General features: G+C 43.2%; 2 protein-coding genes across 15 annotated transcripts in view; one reads left to right on the top strand and one right to left on the bottom strand.

Moving 5' to 3' along the window:
* LOC112572337 (calcium/calmodulin-dependent 3',5'-cyclic nucleotide phosphodiesterase 1A-like) overlaps nucleotides 1-12,211 on the top strand; it is a 229,742-nt gene extending 217,531 nt beyond the window's left edge. For 8 of the 10 annotated variants that reach the window (XM_025252022.1, XM_025251996.1, XM_025252012.1 and 5 more), the window contains one exon: nucleotides 290-6,111. In XM_025252022.1, the coding sequence (XP_025107807.1) occupies nucleotides 290-345 (56 nt within the window). In that variant the 3' untranslated portion in view covers nucleotides 346-6,111. Of the gene's footprint in view, nucleotides 1-289; nucleotides 6,112-9,431 lie in introns of those variants that run through there. The other 2 variants (XR_003100979.1, XR_003100977.1) reach the window with 2 other exon arrangements.
* Nucleotides 12,212-12,509: 298 nt separating this feature from the next.
* Nucleotides 12,510-19,396, bottom strand: part of LOC112572385 — a 45,488-nt gene continuing 38,601 nt past the window's right edge. For all 5 annotated transcript variants that reach the window (XM_025252044.1, XM_025252052.1, XM_025252077.1 and 2 more), the window contains 4 exons: nucleotides 16,779-19,281; nucleotides 16,164-16,277; nucleotides 15,600-15,811; nucleotides 12,510-15,230 (listed from right to left, as the gene is read on the bottom strand). In XM_025252044.1, the coding sequence (XP_025107829.1) occupies nucleotides 18,052-19,281 (1,230 nt within the window). In that variant the 3' untranslated portion in view covers nucleotides 12,510-15,230; nucleotides 15,600-15,811; nucleotides 16,164-16,277; nucleotides 16,779-18,051. The remainder of the gene's footprint in view (nucleotides 15,231-15,599; nucleotides 15,812-16,163; nucleotides 16,278-16,778; nucleotides 19,282-19,396) is intronic.

Raw genomic sequence — 19,396 nt, 5'->3', positions numbered from 1 at the left:
GTCTGTATTTTCTCAATTTCGTTTCATTTCAGATGATCAATTTAGTCGCCATTGTTAGTGGAAAAGTAGTTCCTATTGGTTAGATACAAGTTTTCTTTGCATATCTTGTGTGCAACACCTTATTTTTTCTTACCTGTTTATAATCAGACTGTAAGATTTCATATCACGTCTTATACACTCACCTGAGTCATTGCATGGACTGCTTAATTTGAACGGTTTCGGAATTATTTTTGTGTCCTTGTTTTGCTGTTGGTGCGTCGTTTGATGTCCTTTTCCCTTTTGCACGCAGACGCCGAGGAAAGGCAGAGGGTGGCTTCTCAGTCCTCATCGCCATTGCCCATCTGAACACGTGGACAAACAGGCTGACAAGAGTCGCTCACAGACGCCGGTCAGCGCCAGTGGGAAACCACCGAGTGCCAAGTCTCCAGCAGAGAGAACACGACAAGTGGAGACCAAAGACACGAGCGCCAGCACAGCCTCACCTGTGCCGCAGCAGCAGGAGCAGCATCAGCAGCAGTCGCCTGCTCAGCGAGACTCCGTCTCAGACTCTTCCTCTGAAATCAGTATTAAGCCCCTCGTCAAAGGTAAGAAGTGACAAGCCCACCGCCTCCTACATCGGTGTCATCCCCTTTTCTTCATCTTCTTTCTCGTCTGCGATATGTGAGCGCTGGTGGTGATGCTGTGCTGATGGTGGTGTGTAGTGTTCAGTTCGCTCAGAGCTACAGTGTAGGTCAAGGGCGAAACAAAAATAAATAGAGACTTCCAAGATGGTCGCCGCTGGACAGGAGGAAGAAGGCCGAGACTGCCGACCTCTGGTGGCAAGTTGAGGAGTGGGTAAGTGTAGGCTGACTGCCGGGAAGGGACAGACCTCCCTGTGCTGCTGGACTGTCCTTTCCGAGCTGTTCACCTACCTTCAGGCCCACGACCTTGACCTGCACCTGTGCCCTCACCTTTCCTTTTCCAACACAAAACACACACAGGCTCACACAAATAAACATTCTTATTTTTCATTCGAGATGGTTACAGGTTGTGTGTGCTCGTTAACACTCTCAGTGATTAACCTTTCGTGCTGTGTCCAGGGCAAGGCCCTTGTTACTATTAAAAACTCTTGACCTCTGCCCTTCACCACGATGACGTCATCACCACTTCGTTAACGCAAGCGTAGGCGCTCATTTCGCAGTCTGCACACGCTGAAACTCGACTTACAAGACAGAGCAAGTCACCTGCCTTGTTTGGCGTTCAAAGACCACGGTTTTTGTAATTATTATTTACATGGATGGAGATGCCTCTGAGGACGAGACAGCACGCGCTGCGAGCATGACAAAAGTATCAGACACGAGTGATATGGAACACTAGCAATGATGCAGCAGCTCACATGATGGTGTCAGCTGTACTTAACGTGCATAATATTCCACGCAGGCCAGGGTTTGTGCTAATTCCTCCCCCGCTACCCCCCAGTGCAAGGAGACTTCTGAGTGGCGCCCACTGTGAACATCGTCAGAAAGCTGCAACAGACTGTGTCCATATGAGTTTCTTACAGGTCGTGAGTTTGAAAATAGACTTTTTATATAAAAAAAACCATTTCTGATGAAGAAATGACTTCAGATTTTTAAGGCTTCCTCAGACCTCATCTGGTTGAAAAGTAATTTTTCAGCTGTGGGGTATTTTTTTTGTTTTGTTGCCATTCTAAAATGCATTCATTATTATTATTTTTGCTCCATATCTTGCTCTCCGTTTCTCATTTCTTCGCTCTCTCTCTCTGCTTCTTCCACTTAGCTTATGCATTCTATGCAGCTAAGACGCGCTGGAGGGAGATAACTCTGCACGTCTCGTACTAGTCGAGGTTATTTCTTTTTTATATTTCATCACATCGGCCAGGTTTCACACATCTCTGTATAGATGTTCTAGCAGCTGCTGCTAGGACAATGCTTTTGCTGCCTTAAAATGACTCAGTTATATTTATATTACAAGTACTCAGTAAATCAAATGTTGCAAATGCTTGCAAAATGGCTGAAGCAGGATTTTTTTATTATTATTAAACCTGTTGGCAAAAACCTTTATGGTTTAAAATGTTGATCGCTAAAGAAAAACCAAAATGAAACTTGGTTGTTTTAGGTTCAAAACAATCTCGTGCAAGTATGGAAAAGTTCTAAGTAACAGACATGACACAACTAGGGACAAAAGATCTTCATTCGGTTTGGCTGCTGCATGACTTTGCGAGCTCAGAGCGCAATGATTGGCTAATTTAAAATCTTGAGATGGGTGGTCCAGTACATTTCGAGTACTCGGCCAGTTCTGTGCACATGCGAGACATGGCAACTTTAAAACTTGGATGCTTGTGTATGGGCAACAACATTTTTCACCCAGTTCTTCAATTCTTATATTATAAGGATGTAACCGTTAGGTACTTGCTTTGAAGGGAAAAATGTGCTTCTGAAGAGACGAACCCATCCTTTTTTTCGATGGCAGAAACTTTTTTAAGTTTAAAGAAAGAGGCGCGAAGCTTTGCAGATTGGCTTCGTCGATGTCAATGCAACAATCGTCATTTTCGCATGTCCATGTCAAGAAAATACAAATTTTGTTGGCACAAGTTTATTCTACTGTATTTACTGCAGGTCACGTGTCAGAGGACGCCGCAGGAAAAAAATTCTTCAACCATTTTTGCTCATCGCTCGTACCACGTGATCACTCACTACACACCTATCGTTAATGTAATTTTGAAATGCTTTTTGTTTCATGTTTTGATAACGTGTTTAGCAAGACAGGAAAGCTACTTAGTTCTCGCCGTGATATATACCCTTAGACCCCGGCTTGAGCAAAGGACTAACAAACAGTAGTAGTACACCGTTAAGACTCGAGTTTATGATCAGATTTGTTTAATTAACTAACATGGAGAAAAGTAACGGCATGATTCGAGGTTGTTTTCTTTTGCGAAATCACCCGAGGATCACGAGAACATTTTTTATAAGCTATGAGAGGAGTGTTGTCTAGTTAGGAAATCTTACTTAGAAACAAATTTTTAATCCTCGAGTCAGTCATCAGAACAAAAGAAAAAAAAAAGTTCCATGATGCTTAGCTGGTGGTGAGGGACTATCCGACTGATTTCTGATCCCAATAGCTTTTTTTTTTTTTAGTTTCTGGGAAAGTAAATGACGAGGATATAGATATGTTATCCATACTTGTAATAACATACTTTTGCAATCATGAAGAAAAAATTCAGCGTTAAATGTGGTTTTCCGTTAGTGCACGTCCGCGTTTAGTGAATCGTTACGTCATCAAGGAAGGGGGGAGGGTCTTTAACTCCTTCTACAAACTGTGAAAGGGCAACGGTGTGTTCCAGTAACCCCCTCTCCAGCCTCTTCCGTTACAGATCGTCGAGCTTCTACTTCTTGTACATAAAATTTCAGGAAAATAGGGCCGGCTGTTTGCTAACATTTCTGCTGACCTGCAGCTGGCCTGAAAAAAGTTTCCAAGCTCAAAACAAAACTTGACTTGCTGTCTTTTTGAGATGATCGGCTAAAACTGATGAGGACATTTTATATAGACGTGCTTATATAGCTAATAGGAAAGAAGTATCTAGCAGCAAATCTAAAATTTAACCAGATTATTGAAGAAAAAAATTATAACGAAGGTCTTAATAAAACGGGGGGTAAGGCAAGGCGAGTTGTTTCCCTTTCTACTTGTGTCAGTCTTTCAAATTTTTCATCATTTCGAGGTGCCACATACCGCACCGGCAATGGAAGTTACATACTGTGAGAGTTGTGACAAGTCATCACTAGTATTAATTAATATTCAACACAAATTACTATTTGCTGTAGGATTGCTTCTCCTGCTCACTTGCATGCTTCTCTCCCCTGCTGCTACTTGAAACTGTCTGAAGGATGCAGTAGACTTCTCTCAGGTGTGGTCACGTGACAGGACTGTCCTGTGAGCGTGCCTAGAGCGAATGATGCAAGTGTTTGATGGCAAATCATTTACAGGTGAGAGATCAACTGAAAGACTTCTTGATGTCCTCCACACGTAAATGTAAGATGGAGGATAGACAGAACTGCTGCTATGCAGGGCCGTGCTCAGATTTATCGAGAGGAGTTATCGATGTCTAGTGTCAAACTAAATGAGATATACACTGCTGTGGTGTACAGTGAGCTTTCTTAAACTGGAACCATTTTTTTTTCTTTTTTTACTGTACGCGCACTTTACATTCGTTGAACTTTCATTTGTCACTCAGGTTAGCTAAAGTGCCAGTGTCGAGTTGATTACCTTCACCTGTACACTTGTGGTAAAATAACATGAAGCCACACACAAAAGTTGGAAAGCAATTGGTAGTCTAAAAGCTCCCATAATTTAAAAAAAATAAGTGCGATAGGTAGATATTACCAAAGCCTCCAGCAATCTCTTGTATTACTAAAAGAATTTAATTTATGATTTACGGGGGGAGGGAGACGTGTTCTCTTGGCTGTGCTGTCAGTTCAACAACCTCCCCCTAACAGCCTTAGTGATCTTTAGTGGCCAAAGCACAGGACTGTCACATGCCTGACTTTCTCACAGGTAATCCAGTCACCTGATGTTCCCGTGTTACTTGTTTGCAATGAGAATGAAACATGTCCGTCTCTTGGTTGTTGGAATAGCAAGCAACCGGGTTTTTTTCCAAACTGCACGTGGAAAAGTTGACAGCTGCAACAGGAGAAGGCATGATTTAAAAAAAAACAATTTTACTCACAAACTTTAAACTTTCTTCAGCAGCTATTTACACTGATGGTGATTCAAATACCATCAACTTTCATGAGTGGAACTAGCATTCTGCCTTGTACAAAAAACAACAAAAAAAAAAATTTCAAAGTCTGCTTCGATCCTTGTTGTTTGTAATTTTTTTTAAATGCCGCTTAAGAGGCTTAAACATTTTTTTTATGAGAGCACGAAGAAAGGTAGGTAAATAAAACAGACTTCGATACCTTTCACCATTATGTCTCCTTTAGCATTTCAACCCTTGCAGTGAAAATTGTGTCAACAGAACAACAATTCCTCTCTTACCACAAGTAAGAAAATGCTGATTCACACTTCCTGAAGTAGGGACACAAAAGTTCATCCATGATAACGGTTGTGGTTCACAGCACCAAAGCTTGAGCTATGCAGCATGTGAGCTGTCTTGCTTGGAAAAATCATAACCACATACTTCCAACTGATTCTCTCTCCCTTGACAATCTCATTTACTATAATTATCTACATCTCGTACAATTTTCCATCTAATTTCATCTTAATCGCCCCACCCTTTTTTTTTAACCGAAAAAGTACAAGTGGCAGAGACTAGGAAGCTGCTTGCATGTCTTCCCAGTTTTTTCGGACAGGATACAACTGCAGCAAGTGGTCAGACAAGTGTAAACACTTAGTGCTCACAGGGTGTGTCCCTTTCTTGTTTCCGCATGTAGGTTTGGCTTCACTGTAAATACTTGACTGACGAGTTGCTTTACAAAAGTGCTCGCCGAGTATTTTCTGTTATTTCGGATCTGTGATGTATTTTTAAAAAAACCTCAAGTAGTCGCAAGTTTTAAATTCTTATATATATCTGAAGTAATCATCTAACATGCAAAGTATGTCTTTCAACTCTGATTGTTTCTCCATGTGTGATTGGCTGTTACCATGTTATCAGGCTCAGTTGAAGAACGATGGTACTGTTTCATTCAATAAAAGAACTATAACCTTCTCTTGTGCTTTTTTATTCTCTTAGTGAAGTTTCATAAGGTGGAAAGGTGCACGAAGCACTCAAACAATTCTCGATAATTTGATGCACTGTTTGAAAACACCAATAAGAGACTCATTAAAAATATTTTTTAATGAAGCAAATTTTATTTATTAATTTTTTTGTATTATTATTTATATATTTGCAGCTGTAACAATAACAAACAAAATCAACATTAGGGATAACCATGATGGGATCTCACAGAATATTTCTTTTTTCTCCACTCCTTATAATCGTTCATTGAAAGTGAACATTTTAAACTCATCTTCTCTTTTCTGTATATTTACACGAAATATGCACATATGCGACATAACAGGAAAGAATCTTCTACGGCTGTGTACATGAACAAAATGAATAAAACCATCTTCTCAAGAGCTCCAATCGTTTGTTAGTTTGAATAATGATTTTGCTATGTTGGTTTACTTTCTTTGTATTGAATTACTTTGCTTGTCTAATTTTCTCGCTTTTATGTTTTTTTGTTTGAAGCCATTCTTTATGAGTTGTATTTTCTTTACTGTCCTGTCGGAATTTTTTTTGCGTGCAGCTATTTTTGTAATGTCTAATATTTTTCTAATTTCTTGTAAAGTATCGATATCCTTTTGTGTATCTTATTACTTTCAGTCTTATATGTGTGGATTGGATTTCTCATTGTTTTCAATGTCCGCTTGAGTTCAAAGTCTGCCTCTATGCGTGTGGGTGCGTGCGTGCGTGCGTGTTGTGAATTGATATTAAAATATCGCGAAAATAGAAGCTTGCTGAAGTCCACAACGCTCTCAGTCGAAATGTCATCTTATTAGACTGGGTTTTTTTTTCTCGAGGCATTGAATCAAGTGAAGACATTATAGGGAAGTATATTAAGCATCACAAACTAAAGTCTAGAGTTGAAAATGTCAAATTTCTTACTTGAAACCCACTGGCTACGACACCATCAGATCCTCTTGGTCAAAGACAATAAAAAGTCACAACGTTTTCTTCACCCTGCTCAACCATGTCGTACTACTGTGCACAGCAAAGAAAGTCTTCACGAGCAACAAAATGATTAGTAAACGAACAATTTCGTCTCAAAGATGACAAACGGCCTTTCAAACAAATGTTTTTTTCCCAAACTGTGCATCAGGACTCTCTCACTCACACACTGCACCCATCCCTTCTAGATGGATGGTACCTCGAAAAAGAAAAAGGTTTGGTCTTGGTCTTGGTTGAAATACGGTTTACTATATGCGGCTAAAGCCTGTCAGAAAACTGACCAAAATAAACTCTTGTCGACATAGACGATTGCTCTAAAAGTACGGGCCACTGGAGTTAGTTACCACTAACAACCTTCAATGCTCAAACTGTGGGCAAAGGATAAGAAAACATCAAATATTTTATTTGACTGAATTCTTCACTCGTATGACGGCAGCAGGATGTGGACACAGAGCGGCCCTATATACAAACCTTGGAGGTAATTATGGGCGAAGGCTACCTTGGAAGTGTAAATGCATTACATACAAAAATTCTGTAGGCGCAACAACAGGTCTCTATTCCAAAGTCAGAAGGTCTGCAGCATCCTGCCTTCTGTCGTCAGCTCACCGGGACGCAGCCACAGAGCTGATGATCACATTTGACACCAACGATACGTTTCGCTTTATCAAGGGTACAAAAAAGCAAAAATAAACAACAAAAAACAGAAATTGCTAATTGTTAGTGGTTTGAAGGATTTGGTTAATAAATTTCTTTTAAAATTTCATTTTGTGATCTATATCAACTACTCAGCGAACGAGCTATTCAACCGTGATATTTCCATGAAGCTGACACGTGGAGGTAGGTATGATAGACGAGACGTGCTCAGTAGTCATTTCATTCTTTCTTGTGGAATCCATTTATTCAGTATTTATTCAGTTCACATTTCAGCACAAAGCTGATCATTAATCAGTTACGCATGCATTTGTGTTTTGAGAAATTAACGGCAAGTTTTAGAAAGCTGACAGTCTGTAGTGCTAACACCATTGCATGCTTTTATTTCTTCTGCATCCATTTCTAGAAAACTGTTGTATGAACAAGTATTGTTCACTGAATATGAGCTTATGGCTTCTACTGCTGCTTGCTTTTCCCCCGTATCTTGCTTCTTGACCCCACTAACGCCCCGCCTGTCGCTGTAAGTGGCTTTAATGGTCTAAGGGCCGTGTGCAAAAAGCTCGTTCTGCAAGAAGAGTTCTGCGCCGGAACCGTTGTACCACCGCCATCGTGTCCAGCTCAACATACAAACAAACATGTGACTATCCTGCTTGATGAAGTGCTTGTAGACTCCGCCTGCTGCAGCACGTGCAAATAGTCACGTGATCAAGATGGCGGCCTTCCTGCCGTTTGTGAGGTCAGGTGCTAGCAGTGACTCGAGGTCATCTTTAAGGCAGCGACTTCGTTCTTTTAATCAACTGCCTAGCACCACAGTCTCACGAGGTTCCACAACCCATCATTAGCATTAATTGTAAGGCAGCTGTCACTCTCCTGCCCACTAACCCCGCCCCCTGATTATCGTGAATTTGCATATCGCGATTGAGCTAGTCAGCGGCAAAGTTTTTTCCTCTGAGATTGATTTTTTTTTTGGTAAAATTTGTTTTAAAAAAAAAAACAAAAAAAAACCGTATTTTGATCATTATCGTTTTTCTCTCCTGTCCGAGATTTCCTGGCGCAGAGTTCGGTCTTGCAGACAAGGAGCGCGCGCTACCTCACTGTCGAGTGTGCATGTTGTGACAAGAATCTGGGTTGTGTCCTTTAACACATGCATGGTTTATAGTAATCATTTGTTTTTACAGCTTCTTGTTTAAACTTATATTTAACAGTCGTAGAAGTTTAGAAATGTAAAACGCGTGAAGTCAGATTTTAAAGGATTTTTTGTTCTTGCACATGCTTTATTTTTGTCTTTTTTGGGTTAGTTTCTTTTCTAGAAAAGTTGGATGAAGCTTTATACTATATATGCTTGACATTTTTACTACTAATACAATGAACTTGTTTTTACTTTTACTGCTGCTTAGATTGTGATATTTGTGATATTAATAAGGATATTTGTGATACAGCCAGTTGTCAGAAGACATTGATTTAGTTTAAATGGGGAGCTTCTCTATCCCTACATTTCTTTGACTTTAGTCTTATTACCAAACGACTAACTTATAAACGAGTTTTGTAAGGTGCAGAGAACAAGTAGCTTCAATGAAAGAGCTTTTCTTGACGCCTATATCTGAACGGAAATTGGTTAACAAGTTTCATTGACTTTTCATCATCAGCAGCAGCAAATAGTTTTAATTTGGAATACAATAACAATGTATCAGCCTATTTACATACACCTTTCTAACGAACCCTATTCTTGATACATAATCCGTACACATACTACTCTTTGCTCGTCAGCAAAATTGTGACAATAAATTAAATTGTCTCCTATGACTATGACACGCGGGGAAAGCATCTTCTAGGGTTATTACGGGGTCAGCTAATGTTTTCCAAGATTCTGACATATAGCTTAATGCCTCCTGGGACTGTGACTCGTGCAGCTGGTGTTTTCTAGGATTATAAGTGGTTAACTAGTGTTTTCAGAGATAACGACTTGTGTAGCCAGTATTACCTAGGATTACAACTTGTGTAACTTTTGTCTCCAAGGATAAGGACTAGTGTTTGGTGCCGTGCACTTACCTTCATCACATCCCATCTTGTCTGGCAGGTATCAATCGACAGACGTCCACCACAGGACTCTTCGACCTGGCCCCAGTCAAGACCGGCCAAGGGCACAGCTCAATCGAATGTGTGCGTCTTCCTGTTCTCCAGATGACCTTTCACCTTCTGCATGTGGTAAGAGTCTTGCCAACCCGGTGCCAGACTCCTCTGTAGCTCAGCTGATAGCAGTTGCTCCCCGCTGCCGCCTGGAACGTCTGAGTGAAGCAGATACAATGTCCAGCACAGAATCCAAGTCCTTCGAAGATGAAACGATGGGCCCCTCGCCAGAACCATGTCAAGATGGCTCCGTGTAAGACAGTGCATGTCATTCGTCCCTCGTAATCTCTGAAGGACAAGCCTACACACCTATGCGAATTTTCTCGATTTGCAGTTTTTGTTTTAGACATCGTCCCTTGGAGCATGACACCTCGGCCGATGAGATAGTGGACTTTCATCTGTTCATCGCAACCTGAAGTAGGTGATAATGTTCCCCCTCTCTGGAGTTCTCTGAAATCAAAGATCTTCATCAATGACCTCTACCATAACCAAAGCTTTCTGTACCTGTGTAGTCGCACAGTCAGTGGTTGGAGCTGTGAAAATAGAACTGTTCTTGGTGAATACTTATGTCACAAAACTGATGAGTCTTTCAACACATTCATTCAGGACAATTGAGCATCCTTTCACTAAAGAACACAATGATTGCCTGTGCTCTCCAGGTCGTGTGTGTTTGCTGTGCCGGTCGAGTGACTTTCATAAGACATGCAACAACAAGGCAAATTTCACTAGTTATCACTAGATGTCCTCTAGCGATAATCTACAATGGATGGTGTCAGCCCTACGGCGAAATGGCCACAGCCTGGGAAGGGAGGAGGGAAGAGAAATAGAACGACCAGTAAAAAACTTCAACAAGACATCTAACCTCTTGCCTCACTAAGCAGATAAAGAGTGGTTACCATACCAAACAACTCAGGTATAAGTGCTGCATGAGTAGCACATACATTTTCAAATCATAAATATATTCGATCACACACACTTACTCTCTACTTATTCGCTACTGTACTAATGGTCCAAACATATCCTCAACATCAATGCTTCAGTCTAAACATATATTGAGCCGGTTGTAGTACTTACAATTCAGGAGAGTTCACTGTGTTTTAGTGAGAATATCACGGTTTGAAGCTGTGTCACCCGTAGACCAACACACAGTCACAAAATATTCCGCACGTCCTCTACGAATACAAGTACTCATACATCCGGGCATCACAACACTTCCAACACAAGGTGAAAGATATTAAATGATGTAGCACAATCATCACAGGTGGTATAATCTACACATCAGAGCATCCGGAGACAGAAAACGCCTGGACACACACACACAATCCTTTCTTCGGTCACTCCGCTGACACCACAAAGGTCGTCCGAATATCACGTGATCCAGTGGTGCGCACGGGGAGGATCGTTCGCCAAGTTCATATGTCAATGATCCGAGCTTTGTGATGAAACTATCGAGCGCCACTCACGCCTCACTGGTCATGTCGAGCAAAGCACGTGCTCTTCAAGATAAACCTGTAACTCGTATAATTGATAAAATGCCCGTCTTTTCCCTTTTGCGGACGCATTCATCCATCTTTCGTTTGGTAACTCAAATTAGAATGAATTAATTTGATCTTCCCTCACTTCCTCACTGAGAAAAAAATTAGAGTGATTGACTTTAACTCTATTTTACCACCAAAAAAAAAAAAAAAAAAATCAGACTACAGACGTCTGCAGAACGTTCTAAAACCTGTGGTCTGACCTATTTATCTCCCATATTCACCATCTTACCTGATTTTTTTTTTTTTTTTTTTGCTGGAGGAGCATTTGCTACAAACAGGTGCAAATGTGTCTCACCTGTCAGCAATGACGTGGCATGAAATGCAAACGGTAATCTGTGTTTGGCATTAATCTTCCTGTCTCCCTTCGTGCCTTCTTTTTTAGTGTCCGGCGAGTACACGGTCGAATGGTTAAATTCAGAACTTCAAAATCATGACACTAGAAACGAGGCATGGTCTCTATTCTCTCTTTCACACACGTTGCCCATCTCCCACCTCTACTTCATTCCTTTTCGTCTATCTACGCATTTGCACGTGTAAATCAGGACAGGAAGTGAACAACATAAGTCTTAAAAGACTTCAGATATCACAAAGAGGTTGTCTTCCAGGGACAAGACCAAGGACAAGACACCAGGACTCACAAGACTGCGTTGCAAAATTGGAAATGGAACAATGCGTTTGTTACCTATCATCCTTTCAGGTGCGTCAGTGCCACGATACATTTCAATTAATCGTATTTGTCCCATGAAGGGGATATTGATGCATCCTTTGAACATTTAGTATGGTGATCATCAGTATTTTTCAGAACAACTTTGTACCTCGTGTATTATATATATATCGGTCTGTCATACATAAATACATGTAATCACCAAAACTGCACAGAAAAAGTTGCCTGTGTCTGTGTTTGTCAAGTGCTTACATGTGATGATGAGCGGTGCAGATGACTGGTTGACGCGTACAATAGAAACCAAATAATGTAATATATAAATCATTATAAATGTGATATTTATGGTTGCTAAAAATGAAGTATGTGCGTTTTTTTTTACAAATTATAGCTTACAGTGTCCTTATCTGAGACAGCGCATACAAATTGTGTTTGGATAGTATTACTTAAATTTTGTAACATTTTATTCTGTCGTAAGAACTGTTCACATGCGGCAAAGAAATCTTTCACATTAAAGGTTATTAGATGCTGGGTTTATGTTTATACGAGTGTGTGTGTGTGCGTGTGTGTCAGTGCATGTCAGGGAAGAAGATAGCTCGATATGAACAGAGACATTAACAAGTAAACAAAATAATGTTGCAGAACGACAAAATAAATATATAAAGTAAAAATTTACAGGTAGGGACAGACTGACGCAGGCAGTTTTTGGCGAGATAAAAAATTTCCGTTCATCAACACTAACCTAACCCAGAACATCGTCAACCGCAGTTAAAATAAAAATTACTCAAGAAGACCAAACAAAATAAAAATAAAAAAATGACAACAAAACTGTAGTTACTCTTTTTACTTTTTACTTGACATTTCTAGATAGCTGCCATCGTTTGTTAATGGGGCAGCGTGTTCAAATGATGAATTTGTTGACCAGCAGATTGATAGCTAACTACAATGACAATGATCATTTTCTTCTGTAAAATATCCAAATTAAATGCATAAAATATTATTCTGGTTCTAGAGAATCCACTTCTTGACTTTTACTTGCAAACTCTAAATTTAGAATTTAAACTAAAAAAAAAAAAAATTGAATGATCTTGCTGCACACGAAATAACTTAGGCATGTTTAGACGATTAAAGCAGTTCATGGGACGCAACTCCAGATATTCATTTTAGTAGGAAGGCTGCTAGAGCTACCTCCCCTGACACGGGCTAATTTCAGGTCTGCCCCACTACATAACAGCGAAATTTAAAGGTTAAAATTTGAAGATAAACAAGATTAAGCACTTTTAGAGACAAATTTCTCTTCTTTGATTTCTATGAAAAATTAAATGTAAAGACATTTAATCTGACTTAAGTAATAAAGCTGTTACATCGAAAATTAGTAAAATAATGCTGTTAGTGGCATTACCCATACTTTGAAGTTTATTCTGAACGCATCATGGCTATTGTATTGCATTGAATGCAGGTGTGTGTGTGTTTAGAGATAGAAACGTGTATAAAATGATATATAGGAACTTGAAAAAAAAAAATGACGGTATTTCTTATTTTGACACTTGTGTAAGCAGTTAATTCCATCAGCATAAGGAATATTAGTTACTGATCGTAATCTTTGCACAGCTTGAAATACACACCTCGGAATATGTCTTAACCATAGTAAAACATTTCTCAGCGTTCAAATTTGTTTAAAAATATATTTCTGTCGTGTAATTCGCGTGTGAAGGAATGAGAGCGAATGTTATAAGTGTTGCCAAAGCTGAGTCTGATTCATTGCTAAAAATTACCCCACACACACTCTCTCTCTCTCTGCTTTCTTTCATTACATCACAGGTCACAGCCAAAGCCCAGAACAATTTCCGTACTCTTTATATCTTGTACAAAAACAAGTTTATAAGAATCGATGAAAAGTATCTACCACACTCTATTACCAGGACTCTTGGACAGGTGTCACTTTCCGAGGGTCACTATATCAAGGTGTCAAAAAGTAGTTGACAACAAAAAATAATTGAAACGCCTGCTGACTGGAACTCGTCGTTAGTAAAGTCCTAAACCCTGGGATAAGGCTCCTTTGGTCGCACACGTCTGCTCACCTTTAGATACAATGAGCGCGCGTGTGCCACCTTTTCCACCTGAACAGTTAGCGGTTACTACTACTTTGCTTTTACCTTCTAGAATCCAGAAAATTATTTCATTCCCAACTCCAGACGAACCCGTACATACGAACTATTTTTTAAAATAGTTATTTTCGTATTTATTTATTTTTTGTTGCTAGTCTGTACTTGTTCTTACTAACTTCAGTTTCATAAAGCTGCTTGAAACAGTTTCAAGCCAGTTCTACACTATGTACCCTAGGGTGACCATGGGTATGCAACAGTGACATTGTTTAAGCACCAACTTGGGTTGGAAGACAAATTCACTTCTACCCCACCGTCTCCCAGCGTGCGGCACGTTGCAGGTCTGGCCACACCCTGTGACCACCATACACTTACAATGTCTCACCAACGATATACTTCGGTTGTGGTCTAGAACTTCTACATACAGACCACGTCCACCACACACACACACATCTACATGTCCACGAGCAGTGGCGTAGGAAGATGCTTTGGGGTGGGGATGTGGAGGGGGCAAACTCCATGGTGACGGGAAACGACTTGACATTCTTGCCTCCTCAGTGTCTTTGTTGAGAGGGCGCCCCTCACCCTTTTACCCCCTCGTTCTACGCCCCACGAGCGCACACTATCCATATCACAAAAACATATATAATACATCCATATGAAAACGAATTCGCATACACACAGACTCGACATAAGAAAGAAAATCGGCAAACAAACGGCTGACAGACATTTTTTTCATCTAAAGACAACATGTTCTGTTCAGCAATACTTCAAGATCATTGCTCACTGCATTTTCTTCAGTAAAAAATCGTACACAACACTTTAAGCACCAGTCAGACAGCACCAGATCCCGGGTTGTTATCAATCCTCGAAATGGTCTTAAGCGATGATGGCACACGTGCAGCGTTCATGCCTAATGTCAAATGCACGAGTAGCAAGTTCTAGCAAGTGTCAAGCGGATGTGACGCAAGTGACTGGTACTTTACGGCACGTGTCAGGTGAGTTGTTGGAGGCATGTCAGCCCACAACCCGCTCTCGTCCAGGTGAAGTCCATTTCGCATCTTCAGACTCGCATGGCCCTGGGCCCCACAGAAACTTGTCCCAAGAAGAACTGCCAGGATGAGCAACATCCCAGGATTTGGCACGTGACCTGGCCACTGGCAGCAGTAGTGTCCACACTGTGTCTGCTATATCCTGACTAGCATCCATCAATATCCTGACTAGTATACGTCACGACATTGTTTTACCTGTCGGAGCACTGTCAGTCTCACCCTCTTTCTTGTGAACTTTTCCGAAGACACAGACTCGTTCAGATTTGGCGTCTGTCTCTCCCGGCAACAGCTCGCAGCACAACTAGAATGTTCTCTGCAGTTGGTGCCATTTCTGAATCTCCTTCACCCAGTCCTTATAGTCTTCCAGATAAACCAACACTGACTGCATGACACCTGCAAAGACAAACCGTTGAATAACAAGGTGTGAAGAATCTTGGAGGCATGCGACTCATGCTTAATAGGTTTTCTATCCGTTTTTTTTTCCTGTTGGAATAATGAAACCTAGGTCTTGACTGTTTTCCTAAGAAAATGTGACCTATTACTACCCGCACAAAACAATTCATCTCACGATTGGATGTAATCCAGTTTACCGAGTCTGAGAGTATCAAGGCCAGCCTCAACTTTATCTACATTTCCAGATTCCTGTATGTATTATCATATGTGGCTAGATTATGCTTCCTAAGAACTTATCTCTTAGTTGAAAACAACACTTATCTGGTTTAACCTGAATTATAGGTGATATAAATATGCGATAGATTTTACCTGGGTCACACCACGAACTCGTTGTCACCGATCACGAAAGCGCCATCGTCCGGTTCTAGTAAAACTCTGTCGGAGCCAGCACTTGCTTTCTTCCACACCGCCATCGCAGACAGCTCCTGGATACGGGAATCCTTCTTTGACATTTCCTCCTTAAGCCTCGTGACCTCTGACTCCAGAAACTGCAAGCAGCCTTCTAACTGCTGTTCCCGGAGCTAAATAAAAAAAAAGAAAAAATTATAGCAAGATAGAAATCATCGGCATTCGAAAGTCTTCAGCTCCGTTTAGAAAATATCTTTAAGGTAGGATGAGAAAGAATGTTTGGCTTCCCGTGTCTTACAGCTGCTTGAGGATCAGAAGATCAGCAAACGTCAGCAGACGCTTTCCACCGTTAATTAATCTTTTAATAAAGTTGAGCTGTTTAAATTTTTTTTTAAAAAGCAATCTCCTTCTGCTTTTTTTTTTTTTTTTCAGGAATCCGCTGCATCAAAACAACATTCACTTGAAATGTTTATTTTAGGAACCCGATCACGTGAACACTGTTAAGAACTGACAGTGACGTCATACCAAGACTGCTTCTTCCTTCCTGCGTGCGATGGTGAGCGTGACCTCCCCCTGACAGTTCTCCAGCACTCTCTGCAAGCTCTGGTGGTCCGAGTTCAGGCAATACCATCCGTTGAGCTGTACAAAGTGATGATGAGTATTAATCAGCGTGACCTCTGACTCCAGTTTCAACTGCCCCCAAAGTGTAGTTAGTAAACAAACAGAATCTTTTTGACGGACTGTTTATATAACCGCCTAACATAGCAGCAAAGGACATCTTGTATGACTTTGCTTGACAAGAACAGACTGCAGTAACACTGCTGACAACTGAGGACACCAACAGCACCTTGGTCTTGGTACATCGTCTCTCGCTTTCTTTACTCACACAGTACAATCTTATAAACTCACTTTTTCTTGTCTCGAGCTCACACACACACATATTATATCCTACAACTCACGCACGCATGAATATGCACGGACACACACACAATAACACTCTCACATATACGAACACTAATCCTCTCTCTCTCACTCACACACGCACAAATACACGCCAGACCACTATTTTCATTGTGTGTGTGTGTGTGAAAGAGAGAGTACGCTGGTCTGTCAGTGTGTGCGTACTGTCCGGTAACTGACCTCTACCAAGATGTCGCCCGTTTTGAGGTCCCCGATGGCGCACAGCTGGCTGCACTTGTCCTGCAGGGAGCCCACCCCCGCCATGCCTATAGTGGCCTGGGTGCTTAGTCCTCACAGGCCGAAAAGCACTTCCGGGTCCTCCCAGCTGCACCTGTCGACTTTCCGACGGTAAGGACCGCCCACCATCCGCCGCCATACCAGGCAGCGCCACCTGCACCGTGGTCAGCGTCAGGATGTCCTTCACCGTCGTGTCCACCGGCAAGTTCAGTTTCACAGAGCACAGTCCGTAGTTCTGCGACAGTTGAAATAATGTAGGCGGCGCCACAAGGGCCGCTGACCTCGACCTCTGGCTGCTGCTCTCGCTGGTTGTTGACGAGGCGGTGTACTTCCAGTGTCCAGGCAAGGTGTTGGCTGAGTGCCGCTCACTCACCTGGCGCTGCTCCGCACGGTCGGCCGAGACGGATCCTCTCTCTGCAGCCTCGTTGCCATTGACGACGCCATTTATTTTAGTGACACTGTTCTTAAGCACGATACCACTTCCCTCCACCTGCTTTGGGCCGGTGTTGACGACAACAGCCTGCGGTCTCACCACGACCTCCTCGGGACTGCTTGGCCGCCTCTCTCTGTGAAAGCCTTCCGCGACCGGCTTGAAGTCCAGGGACTTAAAGTTCTGAGCGAGATCCCAACTCCGCCGGTGGTCCGTCGGGAGGCAGGTGAGATCCGTGTGCAAAGCCCTCATGGGACCTGGATCAGGTGGACCCCTCCCACTGCTGACGACATCGTGGCCGTTTTGGCGGAACTGATGGGGATGCGGTTGCAGGCTGTTGCCATGTCGGTGGAGGTTGCTGACATTCTGCAGGCTGTTGTACTTGCGCGCGGCGGCCAAGGCCGGGTTCCGGGGAGCCGGAATGGGTCTGGCATCAGCAGCAGGACGATGAACAGAGGGATGGGGCGGGCTGAGCTGTGACACGGAGTCACCGTCCCCTCCGTGTTGGTGGTGTAGCCAGAGTCCATGGTGCTGGAGTGGCTGTGCGAAGTGAACGGCGTCTGGTTGGACTCACTGCTGCTGTGGTCAGCGAAGCCCTGCGGCGTCTCCTGCGCCACGGACGGACGCCTCGACCATGTAGCGGAATGTGGATGAGGTGGTGGCAGCCTCCCCCGACCTTCACCGTCCTTGACCCGCGCGGCAGGGGTCAGAGACGGGTGCTGCTCTCTCCCACGCTTCGTCGTCTGCTGCTGGGATGAGAGTGCGCTCCCTCCCCAGGGCCCCCATCTAGCAGGGTAGATACCTCCACATCCGAGGCATTGTCGGCGAGGGAGGCGTGGCGTGACGTCGGTGTTCTCGGTGATGTAACGGATGTCTGCGAGTTGACGGAGTTGTCGGTGCTGCGCCCGCCGTTACTGCTGCTGCTGATGGACATCCGGGACCGCATGATCTCCGTGAAGCGCTTGATTTTCTCCGACGTCTCAGCGGCTGGCACCTGAGGCAAGCTCCGCTTCGGTTTCTGGGGTGGAAGAAGGTGGTCACCCGGGGTAGTGGTCTGTTCTCTGGAAGGACTGAAAGCATGGCTGTTGTTGTAGCTCCTGTAACCTCCTCTGTGACTAGGATGAGTGGTGGACGAGTAACTCCCATTATGAATGGGCTGCGGCGGACTCCGGATCGCAGAGTAGTTGAAAGTACCCGCTTCCCTGGGCGAGAACACTTCCGGGTAGCTGTCGGTAGGGGAGAGCACATTGTCACTTCCGCTGTCTCCGGAGGTGCGAAGCCTAGCGGGAAACGAACCCTCGCTCCTGCAGTTCTTGGAAGCTGCGCTGGTAGGATGCGGGTGTGGGTGAGGGTGGGGATGGGAGTGTCTGGCGGGTAGCGACAGGTCCAGCATGCTGTCCGCTTCCGCTGCCCGACCAACGACAGCGTCAGCCCCGTCGACAGATTGCCTAGCGACTGTGACCTGGACCCATCGTCGAGGTCACCAGGGTCGTGAACTCCGTTGAAAGCTTGTCGTTGAGGCGGGATGTGCTCGCGCTGACCCTGCCCTTGCATCCTTTGATCCTGAGTTTGTCTCTTGCCGCCTTGCCTACTCCAGTCGGAGTGACCGTTGCTCGGCAAAGACGCTTGAGTAATGTCCATGCAACTGTGATACACCAGTCCGTGGCTCTTGCTGTTGCCTAGAACGCTGTTGTTATTGTTATAACCGTTGTTGTTGTTGCTGCTGCTGTTATTGTTATTGTTAATCTCTTGTTCGTCTTCCGGAATGGAAGGGTACAGCTTCTCACGCCGACTGTGTTCTCGGATTCTCTCCCCTTTGCGATCCGCGTGGTAGTCACAGGCCACGGAGGTCGCGTCTGAGAGCAGCTGGTAGTTGTCGTTGGTGCTGTCCGACAGAGAGCGCTGTCCCTGGCGCCGCAAGTTCTCTTTCCCACGCGCAGTGACGTATCTTCGGCGACCATCGGAGCGATCCGTCTCGCAGGACGTCACCGACTGCTGATCGGAGGATCGCCTCATCTGGGAGAGACAGAGACACATTTCAAACACAAATTCGCTACTCCCTATTATTTACAAGAATTTGTAACGTTTTTAGCACTCAAAATGGTTTTTTTAGAAGTGACATGCACCAGGA

Source organism: Pomacea canaliculata, linkage group LG1, assembly GCF_003073045.1.
Source record: "Pomacea canaliculata isolate SZHN2017 linkage group LG1, ASM307304v1, whole genome shotgun sequence".
Classification (NCBI taxonomy): Eukaryota; Metazoa; Mollusca; class Gastropoda; order Architaenioglossa; family Ampullariidae; genus Pomacea; species Pomacea canaliculata.
This window is presented reverse-complemented; position numbering and strand designations above follow the sequence as displayed.